General features: G+C 40.3%; 1 protein-coding gene across 1 annotated transcript in view; it reads left to right on the top strand.

Moving 5' to 3' along the window:
- Positions 1-27,648, top strand: part of col14a1a (collagen, type XIV, alpha 1a) — a 147,384-nt gene that overhangs the window by 50,548 nt on the left and 69,188 nt on the right. Inside the window, exons 16-27 of the mRNA XM_080470929.1 lie at positions 656-795; positions 2,805-2,937; positions 3,653-3,688; positions 4,958-5,100; positions 6,846-6,978; positions 8,679-8,801; positions 11,271-11,420; positions 14,157-14,273; positions 18,360-18,506; positions 20,801-20,875; positions 23,632-23,771; positions 27,133-27,256. Of these exons, the coding sequence (XP_080327055.1) occupies positions 656-795; positions 2,805-2,937; positions 3,653-3,688; positions 4,958-5,100; positions 6,846-6,978; positions 8,679-8,801; positions 11,271-11,420; positions 14,157-14,273; positions 18,360-18,506; positions 20,801-20,875; positions 23,632-23,771; positions 27,133-27,256 (1,461 nt within the window). The remainder of the gene's footprint in view (positions 1-655; positions 796-2,804; positions 2,938-3,652; positions 3,689-4,957; positions 5,101-6,845; positions 6,979-8,678; positions 8,802-11,270; positions 11,421-14,156; positions 14,274-18,359; positions 18,507-20,800; positions 20,876-23,631; positions 23,772-27,132; positions 27,257-27,648) is intronic.

A 27,648-nucleotide genomic window follows, 5' to 3' on the forward strand; every position in this document is an offset into this window, starting at 1 on the left:
CCTCTCTACTGAGGGCAATTTCTGCTCATTTTCCAGAAAATAGTTATATCGCTATCATTTGTAGGCAAACCACTTTCTCATACTGCCAAACAGCGTTGAATTTTATTACCCTTACTGGTCCTTCTGCCACTTTGGCGCGGTGCCCATCTCATTTACACCTCGGCATAATAGTGCCGTCACATTAAAAGGTCATTTCGCTGTCCCTGACTATTCTGTCACGCTAACAGATATTGATTTGTAGGAATATCCCTTTAAGCAACAAGCAGTTGGGCTGCACTGCTGAGTCAGCGCAAAGAAATGTATGTCTGGCTGCGCTCACTTTAAAGGACAACGTTGATTTTTATTTATCTCCTGGCCAAGTTAGTGCAGTGGACCACATTTAAGAAACTAGCACAAATGGGTTTGTACTTTCAAATTGCTTTAGTGAAGATGTATGAAATGGTTAGAGCCTGCAGGCTTAATGCTCACACCAGAAATCTCCATCAAAGTTTTTTGCAACTTTTTACTCAAATAACTGCTAAACCTAAAGGGGAAATAAATTGGCTGAAGACTGTCAAATCAGTGTTAAAAAAAAAACCCAAAACTCCTTGAAGTTTCTAAACCTTTAACAATTGGGTTTGAAAGAACAGAAATAAGGGATGTCTTTTTTTCTTAGCTCCAGTACCTGGTCCATTGAATCTACGCTCTTCTGACGTCCACACCGACAACTTCAAGGTCAGCTGGGATCATTCTGCAGATGACATTGTCCTCTACAGACTCTCCTGGGCACCGTTCACTGGTGGCGACACAAAAGAGGTCAGGAGGTTTACCTTTCAATACATAAATGTTGATAAATGTATATGTGTAAGCCAAACTGATAGTATATATAGCAGCTTCCACCACTGATTACTGCATATTACATGTAGCCTCATGAGAGGGACAAAAATCTGAATCATTACTATGGCACACAAATGACTAACAAATTAGTTGTTTTTTTTTACAGAAAATATGCACATAAATAATAGTAATTAAGCATCAGATGATAAATTATCTCCACTTAGTCAAAATGTTTCATTTTGACAGAAGCCCATATATTATAGCTCAACCCAGAGGCTCTACTTACTGTGGCCACATGAAGAGAAGTCTACTCTTAAGACTCACACAGGAGCTCAGCTGCAGTACTGGTGGCTTGAAAAACCCTTGGCATGGTTGACTATAAAAAAAAGGGCTGAATAAATCTAGAAATTAATGGCTTGTATGTTTTATTACCATGATCTGGGGGTTTAGAGACAGCTGGGAGGCAGCGATAGAGCCCTCAGACTGTGTGCGCTGGTTGTGTGAGCCTGTATGTGTTTGTGTTTTGCTGAGAGTCATCAGAGCTGAAAATAACACTCTGGGGAGTTGGAGAGGTGGGGTGGTAATATCACCAGCCCAGACAATAGGCATACTTGCAGCTCTTTCATTTGTCACTCTCATACAGCGCGCACGCACGCACGCACGCACTCTGCTCTGGATTGTTTTGTCTGATAAGAGAGAAAAAATGTACACATGCAACACTGAGACACAATGAAATATGAAAATAAAGCTAAATTATAATCCAATACCTGTTTTGGGGCCTTTTGTGGTCTTTTTTAATCGATAAAGCGAGTGTTTTACTCTCAGGGAACAATATGGAAATATATCGCACTAACGGCACAAAAATGTAAAACAGAGACTGAGACAATGACTCACTGAAGATGCTTTTGCACTGGTGAGAGCACAAATGGCCGGCCCCTGTGGTCAAATCTGCATGTAACTGAGCTTCGTAAAGAAACACATTTCTGCACATGATTACTGAGTCATCTCCAGGACCTTCTAATTTCAGACTTAATCTCAGTGGAAAGAAGCAGCACCTCCGATGACCCTATTTGTGTGTATCTCGGGGCGCGATTTGTCTCAGTGTAATACAAATTATAGTGGTCGTTTTGGACTTCTGGAGTAGCATTTGATCCAGCTGGAAACTTCCTACATTCAAGGAAAACATTGTCATCTTTAATGCTCATATAATGTAGCTACGATAAGTCCTCAAAATAAAGATAGTATTGCAGCTGAATAAGTTATTCTAAATGCTTTGCTATTTATTTACAAGTCGTAATAAATTCAGCGCAGTATTACAAGAAAGCCGCATACCGAGTGTATGTTTGTTTTCGTAGACAGCCAGCTTGTGGAAATATTTACGCGCTGTCTTCATGACAGAAATTACGAGCACTGAGGCGATCTGTTATTTTATGCTTTTAGCAGCTTTCTCCACTAAAACTCAGTGATGACCTTGGTTTTCAATGTCTGGAGTTGTACTTAGGATATAAATAATCTTGTCGGCGTGTTGGTTCATACCCAAATATTTTATTGCATTTTGAGGGAAACTGAGGAAAGTCTTTGTATTCAGCCTATTTAAGTGAATACAGTAACAGAAAACAACTACAGAACAATGAAATCTGACATGACACAATACACATGATCTGATCTAATTAGATGTAGTTGTGTGCAGGTTTTACAGATTTTCATCAATATTTCGTAGAAATTACTTCAGTTTTAACCCAAATACCTTTAACCCACTACATTTTTTTCATACATAATAATACACCGGATTAAATTGTTATATAATTACATTTTTGCTGTTAAAGTCCCATGTGGTTTGACACTTTGCATAAATCATTAAAAACGGGTCATAAAACAATGGAGCTTACACTTTTTGAAATATAATTCCTCCTAAGTAGACCATTGGGTGAATCATACTGTTATAAATCAAATGTAATGTGAGATTTGTGTGTGTGTGTTTTCTGTAGGTGGTCTTGAGTGGAAGTGATAACAGATACACTCTGCATGGTCTCAGCCCTTCTACTAAATATGAAGTGATGCTGACGGCTGTTTTCAAAGATGAATCCGAGAGCGACACTGTTTCTGTAGCAGAGACCACGTGTAAGTGAAATCACATGTTTTTAATTACCAATGAAAACAATCCAGCAGGTATTGTTGCGTAAACATCTGCTTCAATTGTCTGTTTCACTCAGAGTTTTTCAAAGTGTGGGAGGAAGTGTTACTAATATTTGGCTTTATGCTGGACTCCCTTGTGTTTTTCACATTTTGAGATAATATTAAGTGCTGTTATGTGTGTGTGCAATCGCTCTAACTGTTCCACTTATGGTTTTGCACTGTACTTAAAAAAAGAAAGACTCATTTTGATTTATAGTTTATTCCTGCATTTTGTTTAATGTTTTCTTGAGAAAAGGCATCCTCCCCCATATATCAAAGTTGTCATAAATGCTTGTCAAAAATGTGGCCCCTCTTGTAGCTAGATGTCTGACTACATGTATAAGTATCATATTATAGTGATATAATTCTTGCGCTGATGTGTTAAATTCAGCCTGTGATCTGACTGGCCCGTTGTCTGCTGCTTTCTGTAAGACATTTAGATCAGGGGTGAGTTTTAGGATCACAGAATTTGCATTTCTGAGTCAGTGCAAAGCTTTGCATTGATTTGTTTATCTGAGTTTATCTCAGAAGAGGAAAATCAATTTCCCCCATCAATAATGTGTTATGCATTTATGTGCAATTGGCTCAGTTAATGACACAATGAGTTGTTAAAGAGACCTTGTGCTCAATTATTTTGATTCATGCTCTTATTTCCTCCCAGTGACTAAGACGACAACAGTTGCCACCACAACCACAGGTAAAAGCCTGCGAATTGGTCTTTTTTTTTTTTTTAATAAAATAAAAAAAAGCCATGCTGCAATGTAACGTGACATCTGTGGTTGTGGCTGTGATGTAACGTCTTGTTTTCAAAGTTGTCCTATGCATTAGTAAATGTCAGAACCTCAACAGAGTTGCTTTAAATTGTGTTGCTAGCACGTGTCCAGTGGGCAGCATACTAATTTCACTCGGTCGTCTCTTTGAAAAACCATCCTTACAGAAGGATTGCCCAATTTTTAATCATGACTGGAGCCAAGGCATCTGTCAACAAACTCCTCTGCCATTGCGATTTGAAAGACTCCTCGAGCTGCCAGTGCTAATGCTGCCAAAGTGCAGCCACATCTCGACCAAGTCCTTGTTGCAAAGTTTTGGCCATTGCTTATGATTGAGTTTCAAGAAGCATTAGTGAGGCCTCACAAGAACCCCACGCTGTTCAAACTATCGCTGATAAACTCCGAGCCTTTGATGACATGGTCTTTGCGAGATGCAAAAGGCTTAAAGCTAATCTTTAAAAAAAAAGTTTGTTTGGTCTCTTAAGTTTGTTTGTTTACTGACTCAACTTCCCAGGGAGACTAAAGTTCAGAGGATATTATCTCAAATCTTTAAGCCATCAATGTGCTTTGTATGAATGGCAGGCTTCCGGAGTCGGAGCAGTTTCTCAGTTCATGGCTTGAAAAAAAGAAAAGAAAACATGTCCTCTATATTCAAATTGTTGCTTAATTTCCTTCAAATTTACCACGTCTGCTTTGTTTGGAAGTCAAAGTGATCATTGTGAAAGTTACAGTTTATTGATGTAAAGTTTCTTGTATTTTTTTGAAGGTTAGTAGATTAAAGTTACTATATTTGATAACTTCTGTGGCATCAGAGTGCTAACCATTACAACCTCATGCGCCCCCAAATAGTCAAATTAATCATGTATTATACGTGGAAGCCCTCAAACTGATTCTCAGGTCTTCTTTTGTTCAAAACCTTTTGAAACCGATGATAAAAAAAACAAAACAATTAAATGTTCTTTGCTATTTTTGAGCCTCACCTGCTCTGGATTTTGGTCATCTTTGCAGCGGATGTTGGTATTCCTTTGACAGCTGCTGCTATCATTTCTTTCAGCAGGCTGGTGTTTTGACTGACGTTTTTTCCTAAACCCCAGTTGTGATGAAAGTGTTTAAGCCAAGATTTCATTTCAGTTTTCGAGGTGTAAATTCTGCAGTAACTCAGTGTAGTCACTGCTGTGTGCGATGTGGTGTCACAGCGGACCTTCTGGCCGTGAGGAACCTTCGGCTGAGTGACGAGACCACCCAGAGTTTGGAGGCTTTGTGGGAGCTGGAGGACCCCAGCGTGGGGAGCTACAGGGTCTCCTATGCCGGCCCCGATGGTGAACACAAGGAGGAGTATGTGAGTTGATCACGATGTGATCTCACACTGCTACAAAAATCATTCACAGATGATCGAGCGCAGATGGAGAGTTTGGAGAGCGATCCAGTCCTATCCTATATTTCTTCTAAGAACTATTTTAGATCACCCGAGATGGCTTGAGTTAGTATGTGTTCTTGAAGCTGTTGGGCCTTGAAACTTTCATGTAGAGATACACACAATTCTCTCCTGGTGAACTGTGAACATTAGTTTTATAGATTCCATGATGTTGTGCTCAGAGGAAGATCCTTGTTGTTTCAATCATTCAACTAACTTGATGGCACTACAGTGGTCAGCGTTGGGTCATTTGCTGGAATCACGAAAGTGATTACACTTTTAGTCCCGGGCCACTCATCCTCTTCTTGTGATCCCTCTATCTTCTCTAAGAGCCCTTATGCTCAGTGCCACGTGCTGACCCAGACACACAGAAACACTCCTCCTTCTGCTACCTCCATTTCTCTGCTTTTCTCCCCCTTTGCTTTCCTTCCCTCTCCCTCTCCTTCCTCCTCCCGCGTTTTAATTTCCCTGCGTGGTGTCAGAGCTGTAGAAGATGGAGAGGCCAGGCCAAGCCAGAAGACATTCCATTATCTTTTCAGCAGCCATTTACCTCACTGGGAGTGGAGATGGAGGGCAGCGGAGAAAAGAGCAGGAGAAACAAAGAGAGGTGGCAAAAGAAACAATAGCTGAACAGAATGGGAGAAAGGCTTAAACCTGCCTGCCAGCTGACAGATAAGGGTTGCTTCAGGTCGCACCTCTGTTTAAAAGTTCGGACGTGCTTTGGTGCAGTGCAATGAGGAGAGTGGAAAAGATGGTTCAGTGTGTTTCTTAAAGTAGGGGTTATTTGCTTATTTATTTAAAATGTTTGTGTGCCTTTCAGCTTTGACGCTGGAAGGGTTTCAGCACCACAGTCTCAGCGGACAGCTCCTCCCAGAGCTCGGGCACTCACAGCTTTACCTGGCCTTACCTTCACACACCCTCCTCTGCCTCTTCCTTTCAAATCTGTCCCTCACACGCACATCATCATTTGACCATGGATCAGTGTGGTTAGCACAATAAATAAAAGTTAATCTTTCAGCTTGCTTGTGGTAAAGTCTTGTTTTGAGAAGCAGGAGCGTTGTTGCGAGTAGAGCTCCAAATGTTTGAGGGCTTTCTGATGTGCATGCTTTTCATATAAATGAGTTCAATAAAGAAGGAGCTACCGAGAGTAAGTTTCATTATTGAGTTTATTGGAGACTCAATAGCTCAGTTACTTCAGTCTGGGTTCACAATGCATCCACATATTTGGCTTCAAAGGTAATGTTATATGTATTAGATCTTTTGCATAAAGTTATTGTGCAGTTGTTTTGCTTTGCAGTTTAGCCCGCAGTAACTACTGGAGAAAGGGACTATTTTATAAACAAGAAATGGCTTCTAATACACATAAATAGAAGTACTACCTCTCTTTAATGTTCTGTGTGTCAGTGTTGTTATCAGCTGACTTTATGAATGAAACTGTTCATTTTTCTTAAGCAGTAAGCAGATTATACAGGTACTTCTGTTCACGTTTCACCCTCAACAATCTGAAATATTTCTATAAGCTAGTGGCGATGAGCACATTGTGTGATTCCGCACGATCCTGCCTCTTCAGCCCTTACCTCATTCGTGTGTGTGTGTGTGTGTGTGTGTGTGTGTGTGTGTGTGTGTGTGTGTGTGTGTGTGTGTGTGTGTGTGTGTGTGTGTGTGTCTAGGTGTCAGTTCCCTTCAGTCAGAGGAGAGCAGTGCTCCAGCCGTTACTACCAAACACACAATATAAAGTGACGGTCACACCGGTGTACAAGGACGGACAGGACGGCATCAGTGTCTCTACACTAGGATCCACATGTAAGACTCCAACACACACACACACACACACACACACACACACACACACACACACACACACACACACACACACACACACACACACACACACACACACACACACACACACACACACACACACACACACGGAGAGTTGAGACCACGGTGAGCTGTCATCTCTTCAGTTTCAATTACACAAAGATGCAAATGATGTGAATGCGACAAATCTGAAAGTTAATCACAACAAATTTTATTAGAGCGCGAGCGTTGATTTGCGTCGCGTTAATTTTGCATTAATATCCTTTCCCAGAGGAGGGCATGAATTAAACTGATGACAAATACTGATGTGCTCCTAATTGTTTTTAATAAAGGCCGTTCATAATTACAGCAGCTCCTCTCATTAATGAGACGATTAAATTATTTTCTCGATTCTAATTGATTTTCTCAACTAGTCTCCTGATTCCCTGCTATGAGACCGTCTCATCATCGCTCAGAGAACTGAAATATCAGACGATATATAATGTCTTATTACATGAGGGAACCATAGCTCATTGCAATGCAAATAAAAACTTGGACAGTGGATTGGTGATGAATCAGAGTCCAGAGAGATTGTATCTCCAGTGATGATTGTTTTGTTTCTTTGTGTTTTCAGGATCACTGCTTGAAATAATGATCAACCATTAGTTGGTCTAGGACACTATGGATAGATAATGTAACACTTGTATTTATGTTTCTCTTTCTATTGACCATTTGTGTTTCTGAATGAGAAGCAAAGTCATATTGACGCTCAATATTGATCACAGTCAGAAAAAGTCAAATACAGAAAACTGGAAATTGTAGTTTGTAGTAGTGAAGACACGTGTGGGACATCATTTTGCATCTTAATGGCACAGATAACATATTTCAAGTACAATTTAGTGAGCAGCGGTTTTTCAACTCAAGTTACATAACAAAAGTTTAGTGAGACCCTGAGACCCAAACACAATATCACTACACTTATGAACTACTTATGAGGGCACAAGAAAACATGAAAATATTAATAATTTGATATGAATAATATTTATTAGAGAATGCTTGAAAGAAAGAAAGAGGAGCGCATTCAACCCAAACTGTGTAGTGAAAAAATTAATTTTTTAATCTGGAAAACAATTGTTCTAAACATGGTAATCTCACTCTCTGTTGTTTCAATATACAATTGGTCTGACCCAGAGTTTAGGAAACACTGCCCTAGAACATCTTAATAAGCAAAACTACTGGGAAATTACTTATAATTAAAACTTTTACAAGTTTAATCATCTTTAGTAATTTAAAACTTTCAGATTTGTATACAAGTTTGCCAGAGTTGCACAATGTTTTATCTATTGTTGTTTTGTTGTTTTTTCGTATGGCTGGCTGTGTTTATACAATATTTACCTTTTCTTTTTCCCATAAAACGAAGTTCAGTAAAGAAAATGTACTAACAAAATGCAGTCATAGTAACAGTAGAGGCGAGAGTAAAGTGGAGGCGTTAAAAACTTGCTGCTGTTTCCTCCACACAGGTATCAAAAGCTTTCAAATGATGTTCAGTCCCACATCATACAGTCAAAACATTGAAAACTGACTGCTACAGAAAGAGCCTTCATCATTTTCAAGAACTTTGCTACCAGTCGTCTTCCTCTAAAACTAAGTGAAGTTGTTCTGCAACTGTTTTCTGGAAACTGATTTTAATGTCATTTTGGCAGTGGCCCTCGCTTCACCCGAAAACCTGCGAGTGTCAGAAGAGTGGTACAACCGCTTCAGGATCAGCTGGGATCCACCAACATCTCCTGCACAGGGTTACAGGATCGTCTACCAGCCCATCTATGGTACGTGTACGCAGGCGCACAGGTCCTCGAATCGACATTTCACTCAGATGCAGGTTTTTATCAGCATAAGAACAAGACACATAAGTTTATTTATCACTATACTACATAATACTGTATGTATACATCCATGCACACAGATATGCTTTCACACATGCCTTTATAGTACGCACGCAGGCACGCACGCACGCAGGCACGCACGCACGCAGCAACGCACGCACACACAGATATCGATGTGTTGTTATCTGTCAAGAATAGGGAGTATGTCTTTTCATTGGAGCCTGCTTTGCCCCTGGGACCAGGCTCATCCAAACGTACTAATCCTTTTGGTACATGAGGATCCAGCAGCAGTGACAAACCTGTGACAGATGCATAATAACTTTTTTAAAAAAACAACCATACTCTGGGTGTTTTGGCTTTCCTGATAGTAAACTCTTATTTTCTTTTCTTTTCTTTTTTCTTTTTTTTTTTTCAAACAGGAAGCTTGAGGCTTTAAACAAAATGTCAACAATCCAGCACTAAAATAAGACATTAGCCTTTCTCATCTTTGTCCTGAAGCACCATCAAAGCCCATTTTCACTGTTCTGCTGCTCGTCTGGTGCTAATTGTTTCATCCTTCCAAGGCAAGGCTCCGGTCTTTATTGTTTCCGTGTCTGTTTTTAGTCATCTCAACACAATTACTGTGTCTCTGAGCATCCAGCTTGAAGCAGACAGGCTGCATTAATCCGATTTTAGGAATTAAGTCGAAGGGAAATAAATTTTACCCGCCTGCCATTTTTGCCGTGAGAATTTTTGCAGGCCGTGGAGAGAAAAAGTGCATATGCAAGGACTTCCTGAACAAATATACAGCCACAATATATATTGTAAATGAAAACCCACTCGATGAACCAAAGTGCACAAAATGTACAGACAGACACCCTGCACAAGCACTGCATATGCAAATCTGCAGCCTATTTAAAAAGAGTTGTTGGATACTTATAAGGTAACCGCTGCTCTACTTTTATTGTTTTGTTTTGAATTTTTTGTGCTGTATTGCTTTCATTTCATTAGTAAATTAACCCTTTAATAAATGCATGCGAGTTTATTACTTTTTAAAACACTTTGCTATTTAACAAAACTGCATTTAATTGTTATTATTGCATCTTTTGTTTTATTTAAGCAGCACAATCGAGAGTGTATGAAGTTGTATGCATTTTTCCCTGGTCATTTCACGCAATATAAAAAGTTTCTACGCCCCTGCTAAAAAGACAGCAAAGTGAAGGGTAGCATTGCAGATCTTAATCTAGCACAACATCAACATATGTTGTGTTTTGGTGCTGGTATGACTCTGATAATTACAAATAGGACCCTGCTGGTGGACCAGCTACATTAATAAGATCATGCGGGGAGACTCACACTCTAATGCCTCACTGTCTGTTGTGTTGCTGCAATTATCAGATCAATGCTGAACTTCCTGTGTTTCCCTGATATTCTATGAATATGAGGGATCCTGAATGAAAGATCTAATGACTTAATGTAGGCTGAATTTGAAGTTCTCAATTTGAACAACATGGTTATTCAATCTTAATTCCATAATAGTTATCAGTCTCATGGTTGAACCTTGTGGCCTTTCATATTTCCTAGGTGCATGTCCATTATTATCTTTACATGAAAAACAGCATGTTCAATGCATGCTGGGAAGAACTGCTCTGTTTCCTCAATCAGTTTTCTACTTTATATCTATGTCCATCTCTTTTCCAGTGAACTTGTACATACACATAAATATTTTTTTCCTTGAAAGTAGATCTTGAAAGAAGTTCTCTTCATGAATGATAAACTACCATTCTTGAAACACCCAGCTGACATTGCTGTGTGTGCACATGTGTGCAAGAGCATACATGTAAAAGCCCCCTTCTCTCAGTGAAAACTACCTTTCAAAATTAGCATTAAACCTGCAGAGACCACCGACTACCAAAGGAAAAGGTTCTTGATCTATGCCGCAGGGCCCAAACTTTTTTCAGCGAAGGTTGGATTTGATCATGTGCATGCGCCCGAGGTGCCAAATGTCCCTCGATTACAGTCTTTTAAACAACAAAAAATACTTTTCATACCTGAAAATGGCTTTTCAATTTTTCATAGCAAAGTGTTACAAGCAGTCGCAGGAGGGCAAATGTGTTGTGCTACATTGCAGAATTGAATGTGCAGCAAACAGTGAAGGCTGCTATTGATTCACACATTGAAAATAATCTATGTATACAAAATCACGCTGCCAACATGAGTTGAAATTCAAACAAAAATCTGGTGAAGAGTCGTAGCAATCACTGTAACCGTCTCATGTTGACTCAACTCCGTTGCATACCTTATAGCTGAGAAAATGTCCACATTTGAATGCTTCATTACAGTCTTCATTATACGGTTTTGTTGTTTTGGTTTGCGGTGCATATTCTGAAATACAGCCAGTCTTCACCTCGTCTGTACTCCTGTGTTTCTCAGTTCAAGGCCCGGTTTTGGAGAACAGTGTGGGTGAAGATGTGAACTCCATGCTCCTTCTGAACCTGCAGAGCGGGACAGAGTACAGTGTTCAGGCGACAGCTTTCTACCCCGCAGGACAAAGTGAGCCTCAGCTAGTGAGCGCTAAGACATGTAAGTATCTTTATTTTTGTTATGAAGCTGCAAAGAGCAGCTCTGATTTCAGTCCGCACATTGAAAGGAGACATGTTACATGCAAGCTACTATTAAACAGAAAATAGAGTTGTGATAGCGTTGATAAAGTCATGTTCTTTTTAACTTTCACAAAGAAGAATCTCACGTATTTCGGGTGGGGAAAAAAAAAAGGCTGAATAAATCTTATCTAAATGAGCTACAATTGGGACTCCACCACCTGAGGTTCTCACTCTGGATTTCTCAGAAAGGACAGCGTGACTATTAAGAGCAGGAGAGAGAAGCAGCAGAGGAGAAGGAGTAGTTTAAAGAGTGTGGGAACGGTACAACATGCATATTAAATACCTGCTGATATCTTGTGCTCTAATTTCCATTGAGACTTTAGCAAACAGACAGATAAGACACAGGGATATTAATATTTCCCTGTCGGCTGGTGAGAACAATTCCTTTTGCATATAGATTTGCTATCAGCAGGCTCAGTAAGACCAAATACAGGTTTTAATGCCTTTCTCATTAAAAACAAATACACAGAGGAAGCTGGAGACTGACATCAGGGGTAGAAAGAAAAAGAGAAAAGTTGTTGCGTTGTACCAGTATGTCTGCATACTTAGGTTTTGCAGTACTCTTTCACTATATCCGATCACTGGAGTCACTGGCCTTACATGTGCATTTAGAAAACTGCAGTGTCACCTTACTTTAAAATTTGCTGTTGCCTCTTGATCTTAATGTCTGATTGCTCCGCAGGGACCAAATAGTGGCACAGACACAACTAATCTCTCATTTTAATAGCTCATGAATTTCACATTGATTGGTACACAGCAAAAAGTTCTCTGCAGATTTTTTGGGGAAAAGCTGTTTTACTTAACTTCAAAGCACAATGCTGAGCAGCACGATGTGAAAACGAAATGCTAATTGTTTGATTTGCACATGATCTGTAAATAAAGGAGAATTCTTGTGATTCAAAGGATTTCTTTTTTATTAATTTGTGCTGCAGCGCCGTGCCATCCTTCATCTGTTCTTTAATCACACCCCTGCAGGATGAGTTACAGCTCCCTCATGCTTTCCTGTCTCTATAAAGCTCTCATAATGAAAGATGGTTTCATAAGGAGAGAAAGATGAAATATGAGGCACTGACATGTAGATTTAACAACCCTCCATATTCAAACTTGGCACTTGGGCATTGTTGGGGCACCAAATGAAACAAGGCCTGTTTCTTATTTTTTCTGACAACGTTTCTTTCCTCACCTGCTCTTTTAAGTACACTTCAACAAAACTATATGTGTATGTTTTCATACTATTTATATGTACCCGATTCATGTTCCTATCCACATTTTTCTATCGTTTTGTGTATTTTTGTATGTTACCCTGCACTGCTGGCCCGGGATTCTACACCTTGTCTCTGAATACTCAGCAGAACAAATATTTAGTATCAGATGCAATGAGTTCCCAGTGCACTGATACAATTTCAGATGTATCGCATTTCCCCATGTTACGCAGGGCTTAGTTAAATCATTGTCCTTTTTTTTTACGTTACATTTGAGCTACCCTGATGTATTACCAGAGATGCATTCAATCATTCATCACTCTAATAGGGTGAATAACATATTTCCCAGGATGCACTGCAGTCATTGGAGCCTTATCATGGGAACCAACTGGCATGTTTGCACCAATAAATTACACATACAAACACGCAGCATAAAACATGTTTATTGACACTTGGAGGACCATTGCCATAAATTACACAGTTTTCCCTCGAATTACATTTTATGTGGTTTATATTTAGCTGTATGAGCAGTAAAAAAATGTTTTTTGCAGCACTGGTGAAGGGGTAAATACTGTGATCTGAATTGTTATTATCATTCGTGTACGACAGTGAGAAAATATTTGAACCCAATCATATGCAAGGGTGAATGAACAAAATATTATATATAATATTTTCCCATTGGGGTGCCTCCATTGTTTCATGCAAATGTAATAAGATGTGCTAGATTTAGACATTCATATTGATTCTTGATCATTTTCCTTTACAAACATTATTATTATTTTCATTTTGAGCCTCACACACTTTCTACGTGATGCGTGCCAGCAGAGTTTGTACACCTGTGTGCACAAGAGGGAAGGATTTTTTTGTGCATCTTTGCATATTATTGAAAGTAATGATGGATTGTCAAATGCATTATTCAAGAGTATTTAAAATGAGCCACCTGCCATATGGTTCCAGCATAAAAAATCCATTTACTGGTGTGGGAGCCAGGTTTATTCAATACCATCAGCAAATTCTGCTAACAAGGGACAAACAACAAAAGAAATAGAAAGTTAGACAAAGGAAAGTGGGACTCCTGGGAGGTCTGCTTACACCAAAATCTCACTTTCATGCGAGCATCAAGTATTTAAATGATTTATGGCGTTTTGCATTTTGCTGCATCATGCAGCACCTCTCCACAAGTCACACTAGGTTTTACTAATTTACTTTATAATTTCTAACGTCTACTTATATTAAAACCAAAATGAATAATGTAGCAGTGGCCATCTGTAAAGACACATTTGCACTCTTCACACCTAACAAGAGTAACACGCTGTTAAATTTCACGTAGCAGCAGGCCATGAAATAGAGGTTCAGGGCTCTTTGTCAATTTGGTGTTGAATACAATAAAGCTCTAAGCTGTAAATTTATTCTCACTGTAACCTCTCTGCTGTCGACTCTTTGTCTTTCCTCAGTGTTTCTCGGGGTGTCTGGTGTGTCAACCTACCAGATTCGTCCCAACAGCATGTGTGTTCAATGGCAGCCCCTTCTCCATGCCTCCTTATACAGAGTCTCCATACAATCTACTCTCAGTAAGTACATTTATTGTTGTGATGCGTTCACATTCTTCCAATGAATACTGGAGCAATATGTGGCCAACTTTTTTCAAACCTTCCTCACATTGGATTTTAACACTGTACATGCCGTGCATGCCAGTTTATTGTTATATAAATCTGTGTTTTCCAATCCAAATCCAATCCAATTTCCAATCTCAGTTCTAAAAGATGATGAAGTTCATTTATGCAGCAGGACTTTCATTACCTTCTTCTTTACAGCTAAGAATACAACATCAGTCATGCAGGTCACTCCACTCTAATTCAATTGACCTATGCAGTTCAAATTAAGTCTCAGCTCATCACCTTGCAGAAATTTGGTCGAGATCACACCTTTTAACTGCAGCAAAACCCCAAAAAGTACAGAATTTATTCATGCAAAAGTTGAGTTTGCATAAAGAAGCAGTACAGAAACGCAGTGGACAGATTCTCTCAGCAGATTTTCGAGGTACACCTACATGTTTCGCCGGTGCACACTGTCGAAACAAGCCTCTTTTCCAGCTAAGTGACTGGAATACATTTCAGTCAGTAAATCAAAAGCTTTACTGGAGTTGTGATATTTGGGGGGGTGGCAGGATTCAGAAAACGGGAGGAAAATGTGTTTTCTTATAGATTTACAGTCAGTCGTCAAGAAAATGTCTTAGAAATGTGTGTTTTTGGTTTGCCCATTTTGTGAGGCTTTAACCTGAAAGCACTCCTGGACTTCACAACATTTAGTACACATTTAAGGCTCAAGATCCAGTTTGAGGACGAAGGTTAGGATCAAATTTAGTTAGTCTATGGGGGGATAGATAATACACTAATGCATCATATCATCGAATATACTCCACAAGTAATGCTGTGCGAATTTTTGCAAAGATAAATGTACGTGCGTGTGTGTTGGCCTCATGTGTATCAGTTATGTTTCTGTTTCATCTTCATCTGGACTCATATTGATATGAGCCTCTGAGGAAATAAGTGCTATATATTTCTGTCATTCTCGCATGGCAGTGGTTCACTTCAGGCAGGATATTCATAAATCTTCCTGTTTGCAGACTGAAAAGGGAGATACTGTATGGACAATAAATGACTTGGGAGGAAACTGCTTTGAGAATTGCACATGTCATCGCATTGCAAGTAAAAGGAATAACGACCATAGTATGACCATTAGAGGCTGTTTAATGTATTCAAAGGGAAAAAAGGGAGAAAAGATGAAGAAAATAAGGACAGCAGAGGTGGAAGAAAATTAGCTGAAGTTCACACTTAAATATGTTTTAATTAGACCCATCAGTAAAGAAAATCTATATAAAATCTATATATGTCATTTAACGCTTTTGTTTTATTTATATCCTCTCCATTGAATCAAGTGTCCAACATTTCAAAACACAGTGAATAAAACTGTTGTGTAGTTTGTCCTGGCAACAGGAGAGTAGTTTGCAGTAGACCCACTCACACGCAACAACTTCAAGTTCAAGTTTTATTTCTATTTGTCTTCAGGGGGCTCTTGGTTGTGTCGCACAGGCTCGTATAAAATCTGCAATAAAGTTACAGTATGTCCAATATATTCCAGCGATGGATTTTCTTCCCATTACACAACCAGCTCTCGAAAATATGTAGATTATTGCAGTTCTATTGAACACCAGGATGAGCCCCGTAACACGGCAATTTGTGGTTTGTGTTTTAATCATCATCTGCCCTAAAGGGATTTTTGAGTCCCTCATAATGTGATAATGTTAAAGTGTATCAGGCAGATTAGAGACTGTGTATATCAGCACTGCTACAGTCATTTCAGCTCAGGGGCCACAAACACCCCAGTGTGATCTCAGTGGGGCAGTGAAAGGTTTCCATAATAACCTATATAATCTAGCTTTGTTTTATGCAAAGAGGTACGAGTACATTCTGAAAATTTTCAGCTTTAATGAACTCTGAAAAAATGAATGTATAGAACTTGTTCTTCAGACTCATGTCGGGAAAATTGTGTTGCTTCTCAGAGGATAGAGGACAACATTGTCTGTTGTGCTCATTTTTAGTGTTTTCTGTCTAAAGCAGTAAAATCACATATATTATGTTCATGCTCTTTCTACTGAACAATTCGGTCTTTTAGCAGAATGGAAATGTTAAAGAATACATCTTAAATGTAGGCCTGTGCAGTGGATAATAATTTGACTAATATTTGCAATATAATACTTTCTATGTCTCTTAGCTCTGTTCAGGTCATGGGAGTCAAGTGATTTAGAACAGAAATGGGCTCATTGACATTTACAAACTAAATATTCAGCATGCACAATATTAGGGCAATGACAGCACTAAGTGCAAATTGAATGTAGTTCTTATTATAAGAGAAAAACAGAGAAGGTATGAAATTGTAGCTGGGCTTTAAAATGGATTTTCCTGACAGGTTTCTCGTAGACGGTTGGAGCGGAGGTTAGTGTTGATTGAGACAAATGGGAAGCTGGAGAGTTGGTTGATGAATGCAGAGATTAGAGTCATGAATAAGACTCCTTTTACTTGAAGGAGAAATAAAGTAAGTGATGTGCGTACACCTTTTATTGCTTCCTACTGCCAGACAATAGACAGCAAAAAGAGGGAGGCAAATCTCTCTCTTTTATCTTCCTCACATATTTTTCCATTCATCTTTGTGTCATTTGTTTCAATCCGCTGGCAGAGCCAACCAGCTGCTTAAACACCTCCTCAGATGGAAAAGTGTGGAGTCTCTCAGACAGCTGTTTCCCTGAACTTTATCCTCAGTAGATGTTTCCTGCGAGGAGGAGGAGCTGATTTGTCAGTGAGTGACGATGAGAGACGAATTAGGAAATAGAATTAGACTAATGTCGTTGACAAATGGCAGCCATTAGAGTGCGTACGTTATATGTGATTCTCCCTTATTCCAGTTTTGGCTGCCAACATGAATCTCTGTTGTTTTACTTCTCCGTGATCCTGCCTGTGTACAGCTTTTTAGAACAAACACCAAATGTTTGCAGTGTGAAGTCCACAAGGAAGAGTCAGTAGAACGGAAAAAGTCATCGTGGGGAAGTTTTTGTAAAGTTTTTTTTTTGTTTTCTCCTGGGATACTGAGTGAAGCTACATATTCTTATGTCTTTTCTTCTTTAAGTGTCTTCTTTTCATGAGACATTCATCTGTTAGTCACCAGAAGGCTCATTTAAAGTTTCACTCTAACTTTTGAAAGTCAGAGTGAATGAGTCATGAGCTGACCATGTTTTACCATTAATCCCACCTTTTCTTAGCATTACAATAATATTGTTGTTCTTGCAAACTTCAAAAGTTAATTTCCAAGAGTGTACAAGAAGCTGTTGGGGTCGTAAAACCTGTGAATATTACTGAAGGCCATAAATAACTGAGTTTGTCTGTTCGTTCCAGAGAAACAACTCCTCATGCAAATGTGATGGGATAATCTTAAGGAGTTATCAATGGTGGGTGTGGGGTCTGCTTATGTAGGTGCTGCGGATCACTTTGAATGCTCTGAGATCGTGTACAATAGATTTGCATTAATACAAGTCAACTACAATAGGACTCTTTCTAGAAAATCCTTCACTTCTGTGAAATTCCCTGTTGCTTATATTTTTAAGGCGCTCACATCGTATTTTGAAAAGAGTGATTGTATCTTCCAGACTTGACTTCACTGTAATGTTTTTTGCAAAATCAGAGATGCGCTTGGGGTTCTGCGGCCTGTCCTTGGAGGTAATGTTCAGGTTTCTCTGTCAGACTCAGGTGTGTATGAGCAAGAAGCACCTAATGCACATGTGGCAGGCAGGTTTTCCCACACCCTAAGGGAATCAACGAATGCTGTTCAGATTTAAGAAATACCCAGCAAACTTTTCTTTCAGCTAGTTTGAATTCACAGGTGTAGTGTGCAGATATATTTCACAGGTTTAATGTGTCCTTGAGCAAAAGAATCTTCCAATTCATCATTTTTCAGCATCATGACTTAAATATGATACTGAAGATTGATTTTCAATGTGTTAATGTAAAGCACTCATTTCCATCAGACTTGATCTTGACAGGATTTCACGAATGTTGATTTGTCGGCTGTAAGTCATATTTTTTTCATGTGCTGTTCACTTACAGATGGTCAGATGCAGGAAGTGAGCCTGGGAGGCGGAGCTTCCCGGCAGTGCTTCTATGACCTGACTCCCACCAGCCAATACCAGATCAGCATTCACACGCAAACGCAAGAAATGGAGGGACCGTCTGTCTCCATCACTGACATGACATGTATGTCACAGAGGCTTTGTATATTTTATATATTTCATGAAGACAACAGATGCTATCAATAGCATTTAAGACAAAAATGAGTTTCATCAGCACATCTTAGTATGAGTCACACTCTCCTCTTGGATTCATATAATTATATGAATATATCATCTACCGACTAGACTCACTTCTTTATTTCTTGTGTATTCCCTTCATACCTAGTTTTCCTTTCTTAATTCTCTAAATCTCCTTTTATGTCTGTTTTTCCATCTGTCCCCCTGTAGCCACCTTCTGCCATGCATCTGCCTCACCTCTGAAGTAAAAAATAAAAAAACTAAGAGTAGAACTTTGCAGTGTCTCTGTCTGAAAAGATGGATTCTGTTGTTGCAGTCCAGTGGTCTGCTGATGAGGTGAGCTGAGCCGTGCAGCTCCAGGGACCGAGAGGGCTCACCTCACAACCCGCTTATAGATAGAGGAATAGTTGCTTGAAAAGACACACACACACACACACACACACACACACACACACACACACACACACACACACACACACACACACACACACACACACACACACACACACACACACACACACACACACAGTGTCACAGTCACAGAATTCACCCCACTAATAAAGCTGATGATGAAAATGTACTGTAAGCTAAACAATCATTAATATTTAATGCAATCTCTGCTTAAGTGAATGTAGCTATTGTGCAATTAAGTCCTTGATAACAGTTAGGTACGTAAGTAAGTAGGTAGTTCGATATTGTTTATTGATCCAGTGCAGGAAATTGTTTTGTCACAGCAGCACAGATAATGACTGTGATGGTGCACTGAACATACATGCATCCATATATATATACGACACACAAACGTTTAGTAGTAATAGCAGTAACTGTAATTGTATAATGTAATGTCTCAATTTGTTTTTATTATTGTAATAGTCTTTCACAGGGACACAACATGAACCTAACTTTTAGTTTTTTTATTAAATCTGTCAAAGTCAATGCCAAACCAGTTAGTAAAGTTCATGATACTAGACGAGACTACACTTCATAGAATCGGAGCACGCAGCCCTCTGCATGCACGAGCAAGTACGAATTCCTTGGCGTACACATCTCAGCTGACCTCACCTGGACTTCAGGTGAAGAAGGTAGAACAGAGGCCGAAAGCTGAAGCTGAAGAAAACCTGCCTCTGTGGTTCTATTGCTGTTTAATTTTTATCAGTCAGCCACAAAGCCTCCCGACCTACTGCTGCACCTCATGCTTCTTCTGCTTTCTGCATTGAGTGGTGAGGGTGGCAGAGCACTTCATCAACAGACCAATACCCTCCCCTCAGAGACAGTCACTCTGACCAGCCCCAGAGAAGGCCAGCTATATTACAAAGGACCCACATCCCGGATGTCACTTGTTGCAGCTCCCCTCTTGAGTTAAACACCCACTCTTCAATACATCAACAGATAAATAAAAAAATAAAAAAAAGATAGAAAAGAAACCTGCTTCAACTCCCAAGCAGCCAAATTACGGTCCTACACTTTATTCAAGATCAGAGGTGCACCATCAATCCCTTCATTTTTTGCACAAATATCTATTATTTTTCTTTGTTCTAATCTTAAACTTGTAGTACAGATTTTGATACTAAAGCCAAATACCAAAATTTGTGATTAAATTAAATCTATTATTACCTCATTATCTCTTTTGTGGCGTTACTGTGACTTTACTTGAGAAATATTTGTTGTGGTAATTATTTTTTTTCTGCTGTAATGAATTATGTTGCTCTTCTTTGTGCAGTCTCTAATCTTCCTGGTTTGCTTGCTGCGTTCTAGTTTGATAGAAATCACTACTTTCTGCCGAGTAATTGGCTTGGCCGTCAGTCACATTATTACCCGGGGCTGTTTTTGGCAGCCTGTGGTCAGACCAGCAGTTGACTGATGAAAGTAGGACTCTTGCTGTCCATGAACCTACAGATGCTGGGAAAGTCAGATGAAGCAAGATAAAGTTTGGTTTCATTCCTTGATGGCATGAGGGACTTAAACCCAGTATCAAAGTTGTACATGTGTGTAAATGACTTTGAAATCGTCATTTCTGCAATAATCCAAAGCTACAGTGTTCGATCAACGAGGTGGAGTCTGTCGTGTTAAAAGAAACAAACTGCTGGGTCTTAACGTGCCTGATTATGTTCGCTGTGTTTTTCTTCACATGCACACATACATCAGTCATCCGCAGACAAACCAAAGGACAGTGTCACTTGTCACTGCCATCGTGATTGATGACCCTGTCTTGGCTCTGTGTCTGGTCTTCCATGTTTCCAGTACCAGCACCCACTCAGGCTCCGACTGAACCGCCCACCACTGAACCCCCACCCACCATCCCGCCTCCAAAAGAAGGTGAGCAAAAAGCGTCTCATCAATACACACACACACACACACACACACACACACACACACACACACACACACACACACACACACACACACTGGAAAACTCACTGAAAACACTGAGTATAGCCTGGCACTCCATCTTATGGTGACAATATTTGTGCTGTGTTTTCAGACCTGCTGATAACCATTTATACCAACATAGAAATGAAATTTAAATATTGTTTGGTGGGATTTTCTTATCGTCCAGTCTTGATCAAAATTCTTTAAGCTGATAAAACCACAAACACTTGGCTTCAGAACTAGTTGGTCCACAATTTTAATTCACCTAAAGTGCATAGAGCATTACCTTAGATTCGAGATTTTACTGAAAATATATTTTATAATTGCTACATGAGATGTTTGTGGAGGTGTTTAAGGTTTTGTTGTCATTACAATATTCAGGATATCAATACTGACCTGAAATGAACTGCAGTGTGATAAACAAGTAATACAAAACAGGGAGGGTAAATTGGGAGTATATAACCAGGACATTTCTTGTTTTATTGTCTGAAATGTACTCTGGCTAATGTGTGCAGCTAATGTAAAAATGAAGAAATACTACCTTCATCATAGTTTATTAGCTTATTATTTCAGATTTGGCAGAGATATGGGGATCGAACTCCAGCTTACTAACAACAAACAGGCCTTGTGCTTGTGCAAGCTAAGACAACTGTGAAATTGTTTTCCCTACAGAGATAATTAGAATATCCACCTTTTAAAATAACTAAATGTCAAAGAAGTGTCCCTTAGTGTTGCATGAAACCACAATAGTAAGAGCAGATAGGATACGCAAGTTATTTTCCAAATTCTAAGATGGACCTTGAAAGATCACTAAAGAAATGTTTAAGTTCACAGCCTCCACTCTCCACCTCCTACAAAGACAATCCTGCTCCATGTTTCTGTCTGATTCGCTCGGGTAAAAGGTCGCCCTGCAACACGAAGTCCACAGACATGAACCGACACACCTGCTGAGCCCCTCTGTAAACATGTCTGTCCAAGTGTCTGACCTTTGTCAGGCTGATGGCTCCATCTGTAATGACAGGCAACCTTTGCTCAGGACAGAACAACAGAGATTGGAAATAAAAAGTGAGATGTGTGTTTTTCTCTAAGCAAGAGAGAGCACAATGAAAACAACAGGAGCCACATGAAACAAAGTGGCGGTAAGAGTCAGAGAGATGAACAAAGATGTGACAGCAGATAGAAAATGGACTCATTGAATCCGCTCAACTGGTGATGAGAAATGCAGTGAAAGCTAGGATAGTTGGGAGATTTAAAGATGGTTCATAACAGAGACACAAGGCATGAAAATGTTTTTATAATATCATGTGATATCTTGTCTCGGCATCCCTCTCCTGGTCGAAGATATTCAGCTGTACAGAACAGTGATGTCAGCAAAGACAAAACACAACGAAGACGTGGTCAGAAAGTGTTCATAGCTGCTTGTCTATGAGATTTGTGTACTATGAAAAGGTGTAAAACCTCATCAAGTTTGGGTTTGCTCGGGGTGCTGTATTGTGGACCATAGCTCAGGAATCTATTCACTCATCCATCAATCTGTCGGTCCATCCATCTTCTACATGCAGTTTATCTGCCCGAGGGTCACGGGGTGCTGGAGCCAATCCCAGCTGATATTTGGCAAAAGGCAGAGTACACCTTGGACAGGTCACCAGTTCATCACAGACGGATAATCACACACACATTCACACCTTGGGTCAATTCAGGGACACCACTTGTTTTCATAGACATGTTATTGGACTGTGAGAGGAAACCGGAGAATCGGTAGACATCCCACAAATGCGTATGAAGAACATGGAAACTCTCTAAACAGGCCTATAGACCACTTATCTTTTGTCTAGGCAAGAGTGCCAGCTGGCTGATAAATTCATTGCTTTATTTTTGAATTTAGAAAAAATGGTTTGGGGTATTTATTTTGAAGATGTGAATTTCTTGATATGATAGACAGGCTTGTTTGTGCTTTACTTCGTAGTTTTTATTGTTTTAAGTGGTATTGAATAAATAGAATTTGAGTTTGAAGTCAAAAGTAGAAGACCCCTTTTCTCGTCTCCTTGGTTGCCTTTGGATTTAAAACTATTTCACAATTTTTTCCCTCCCCAAAAATTATAGTGTCTGATATGGTCATAAACGAGAGTTTGGGATTGAGCAGAATCCTGGAGTTTGAAAACTTGTTAAAACCACAAGACAGCTTTACGGCAGTAATGGTTAGGCGACTGGGAATCATTGAGAAACATGAGAAAAATAAAAGCCAACGGAAAGAGTCACTGCAGTATTGGGAATATCAATGAGCAGTTTATAATATTGGGATGAGAATATTTTAGTGAGTTTGAAAGTGTGTGTGTGTGTGTGTGTGTGTGTGTGTGTGTGTGTGTGTGTGTGTGTGTGTGTGTGTGTGTGTGTGTGTGTGTGTGTGTGTGCGCTGTACCTTTTATTCTTATGAATTTGACAGTGTGCAGATAGCTCTGAAGACCCAGCCGGTGAATATTTACCTTTTTCCAGTGGAGGTATATTTGCAGGGCTTCACAGTTTTCATATTTACTCAGTGTCGGAATACATTAGCCAGTTAACATTCTGCTTATGACTTACTTGTCCTTTACTGACCTTCATCCAGCATGAAATAACTTTTAATTTTTCTCAATTTTTTTTACTTGCAGAGACAAAATGATGTGCTGACTAAATCTATAGGTCATTTCCATCTGTGTGTTTAGTGTGTAAGGAGGCCAAGGCAGACTTGGTGTTCCTGGTTGATGGCTCCTGGTCCATTGGTGATGACAACTTCATGAAGATCACACGTTTCCTCTACAGCACCATGGGATCACTGGATTTGATTGGACCAGATGGCACCCAGGTCAGTCGAAAGAGCAGCTATGCCTAAATGCACAGTGAGCTTACTTGGACTGTAACGGAATCGGGCCTTTCTTTTCCCCTATCCATTATTACAAGGGTTAGGCTTTCTAAAATATCTCCACCACCTCACTCTGAATAATGTCTCTGTGAGTTTCCCCGAGGCGCTGGTATTTACATTCATAACTGCTAGTGGTTCTCTTGTCTAGTCTAAACGTCTGAATCTAGTGAAAATCACTGCACAGCCCATTTGGATAGAACCATAATTTAACAGAAATCCAAATGTGCTCAAGGGTTTTAATTTTTGCACAGTCCCTTTGTAATTTATTCTCTTTGTTTTAGCCCTTTTTTTGCATGCTCAGGGGGAATATAATGTAAAGCAGATGCTGGGGTCCCAGCCAACAGTGGCCACACTGAAAACCATAATAATGATGAAATAAAGAAATTACATGTCTTAGGCTACAATATGGGTAAGAAAATCATTCACAGAAGAGAGAATTTTAAGTACGGGGGTGTTAATCCTTGTGAAAAGAAAGATTATGGGCCCTCAAAGAATCAACTGGGTTATGCAGACTTTCCAGTCACGTTGTTTTGCTGCCATTTTGTCAAATTTGGAGTCAAATTTAGGTCATTACACCCCACCAAAGCCTCTGCCCAGGGAGAAGCGGGTGTGGGCTGGGGACGAGGGTGCCGGGCTACTGGGGGCTGGGAGATGACTGTCCTCAGACCGGAACTGGCTGGTCCTCCGTTTTTGCGGGCCTGGGGAAGGGCTGGTCCGAGGTACGGTGGCTGGGGTCTGCTCTGCTCTGCGGGGCTGGGAGGAGTGGTGGGGAGTGAGCCCCAACTCCTGGGGGCACAGCGGGCTCCCCCATCCTGATGGGGGGGGGGGGGGGGGGGGGGGGGGGGGTCTCGGCCCGCTCTGTCCAGGGGTTCTGCGCTCCATCCGGTTTGTGTTGGGGCCTGAGCTCTGTGTCTCTCCTCCTTCTGCTGCGGGCGCCTGCTGGCTGGGGGTGGTCATCTTTGCGTTCTCCCTCTTGTGCCTCCTGGGCTGGGGGTGTAGCCCTCTGTAGAGTGGTTCGCTGGGGCCTTCTTGGGTCGGCTAGGGTGCCTCAGTCCCGGGTGTTGCTGCAGGCCTCCCGAATGAGATGTGCTTCTGCTTGTTTTCTCCCATTATTATTCAAATGTCAAAATAATTTATCGATGTATCTGTCATTCTTTTGCTTATTTTCATATTTGTTTGTTAGATAATCTGTTTATGCTGAGCGTTCCAACCCGTCTTGTCCGGCAGCCATTTCACTTTCTAATAAAGGCAGCAACAGGAGGAAATTCCAAATCTCTTCCTGTGGCAAGAGCTAAAATTGTTCTGACACTGAAAAGCTCTCAATCAACAATATTGTTTCTGTTGCTACCAAGCAGGACAAGGGAGGAAAAAAAAAACCCAACCTCTGCCCAGGTATTCTTACTTCTCCTCTATCCCCGGTTATTTTTCATTTCCACATTAAGACATCAAAAGCACAGGAAAAATATCCCTTTTTTTTCATTTAGACTCTGCGAAAACTAGATCTTAACTCAACATAATGAAGTAATGAGATGACATATTAACTTTGCTTTTCACACTCTAATACCCATAATTCTTACATAACTTCTTTACTTTTTGTGTGTCAGTTCTAATTTTCAGGCAGAAACAAATATGGACATCACAAACATTTGGCCCTGGTAAAAAATCTATATTTCAATGTCAGTCCTTGTGTTTGTGACCCTGTGTACTTTTGGCTCATTTCCTGTGTGGGAAAAGTGCTGATGGTGGCATTAATTGATATTGGAGGGATGCTTTGGAGCAGATATTCACCCAATTTTTGTTTGGCACTTCCCTGAGGGATCGGCATGACCACAGATTGGTATCTATATAGAAAACTTTAGGAAAGCGAGACAGAACTTTAGACCCCTAGCGAGTCAATCTTTACTTTCATGGAAGCACTTTTTGTTGCTGAGTGGTATTCGATTAACTCTGCTCATTTGCTGCTGCTGCTGCTGCTGCTGCTGCTGCTTCTTCTGCTGCTGCTGCTGTGGTGTTGTGTGCCAGACAGCATTAGTTGTCTGGCAGGAAAGGCTGGTTTAATAAGTTAAATCTTGATGCACTCAAATCTGGAATAGACAAGTGGTTGGAGCGATGGCTAACACAATATCAACCAATTCACACGTTTTTTTTGTTTGTTTTTTTAATCCAATCCCCACAATGAATATTACCTATCTCCCCTGCCTTTGACTGTTTCCCATTCATCAGGCTCATCAATAGTAATGCCAGGGGCTAACTTGGGGCTGTTACTCCTTATCGTCACCGTGAACTAATTTATTTGTGCTTCTTCTCCTGCGCGGCCCAAACCATGTCAGCACACCTCAGCCGGTTCATTTGTCACACTGTAGAGGTGCTTGCTAAACCCTTTTGTTTCATTTGTGTAATGTCTGCTCTTAAGCACCCTGCTACCCACGCTGTGCCCCATCACCCTCCGGCTGCAGGCGACCAGCAACGAAACACTGGCTGTAATGTGAGAAAGTTGGCTGCACAGTAAAGCGAGAGTTGGCTGCAAAATATAGGCCGGCCTGAGCCAACAACAGCACCATTAGCAGTCTGGAGGTAATGATAGTTGTTCTCCCCTCTTAGAGTCAGGCAATTAGACTGATTATAGTTCTGATTTGGGAGCTTGAACATTTATAGATTTCTGTGAATTTTCTCCAAGACATGCAGAAAATCTAATACTGCCCTGTGACATCTTTAGCTTCACATGTTCAGACCTCGAGCAATGGCTGACTGGTGATGGAAGGTGAAACCTGTGATTCGTTACACCTTGTCCTAAAAGCATGAAAATATCCTGGCTTTTCACGTGTCACGTACAACTGAACCCATCTGTACAGTATTTACTTTGTAGGACTGTTTAATCACACCTAATTTGTATAATCGCAGCGTTTCTTTCTGCTAACCAAAGCAGCATCTGTTTGATACTGATGTTGCTGTTCAAAATAAATGCAGAAATTGTAGGTGATAATGAGGTGGATATTTAGTTTTTGGACTCAGAGCGCTGCCATTTGGCCCTATTAGTCTCAAATAATGCCATATAAGCGGCTTGGCATGATGTGGCTGCTTGCTTTTTGTTTTGGAGGAAGCTGAGATGAACCTGCACACACAAAAGTAGAAACCCGTTTTGCAGCCATAATGAGAATGTGATTAGAGAGAACAGATGATGACAGTAAACTCTCCCTTTGCAGCAAGGTTAAAACCAAAGTGGCTCAGGCAAATGGGAGTTTAACTTTGTATAAATTTATTTGACGTGTGCTTTGAACTTCTTTCACCCTCCGTCTCTCCCCAGGTGGCCATTGCTCAGTTCAGTGACGACGCTCGGACCGAATTCCAGCTGAGTTCCCATGGCAACAAGGAGGCGTTGCTGGAAGCAATCCAGAAGATCAGATACAAGGGAGGAAACACCAAGACAGGTTAGAAATCACATCCCGCTGAACTTCATGGAGCACTCGCTCTTAAAATACCCCGGCTTGTTCAAAACTCAGAAATACCACCTTATGTGCAAGTTGCTTAAAACTCTGAAGTGATTACAGTTACGAGTTACTTCAAAATGTATTGGAGTAAATGCTGTCAGCACTGTGTGGGTCTGATTTACTCATCAAGTGTTGCTCTAAAATCTGAATGTTAGTGCTTCCTGGAAGAAAGGATTTCATGAACAAATGACAACAACAATAAGCAACATCAACTGAGATAAACTACCCAGATGCAAACAGGACTCATAAACATACAAATGTGTATTTAAGGCTGCTGATTCACTACAGGTACTGTGGGTACAGGTTCATCTTGTTGGACATGCTGCTGTCCC

This window comes from Lipophrys pholis (genome assembly GCF_963383615.2).
Source record: "Lipophrys pholis genome assembly, chromosome: 9".
NCBI lineage: Eukaryota > Metazoa > Chordata > Actinopteri > Blenniiformes > Blenniidae > Lipophrys > Lipophrys pholis.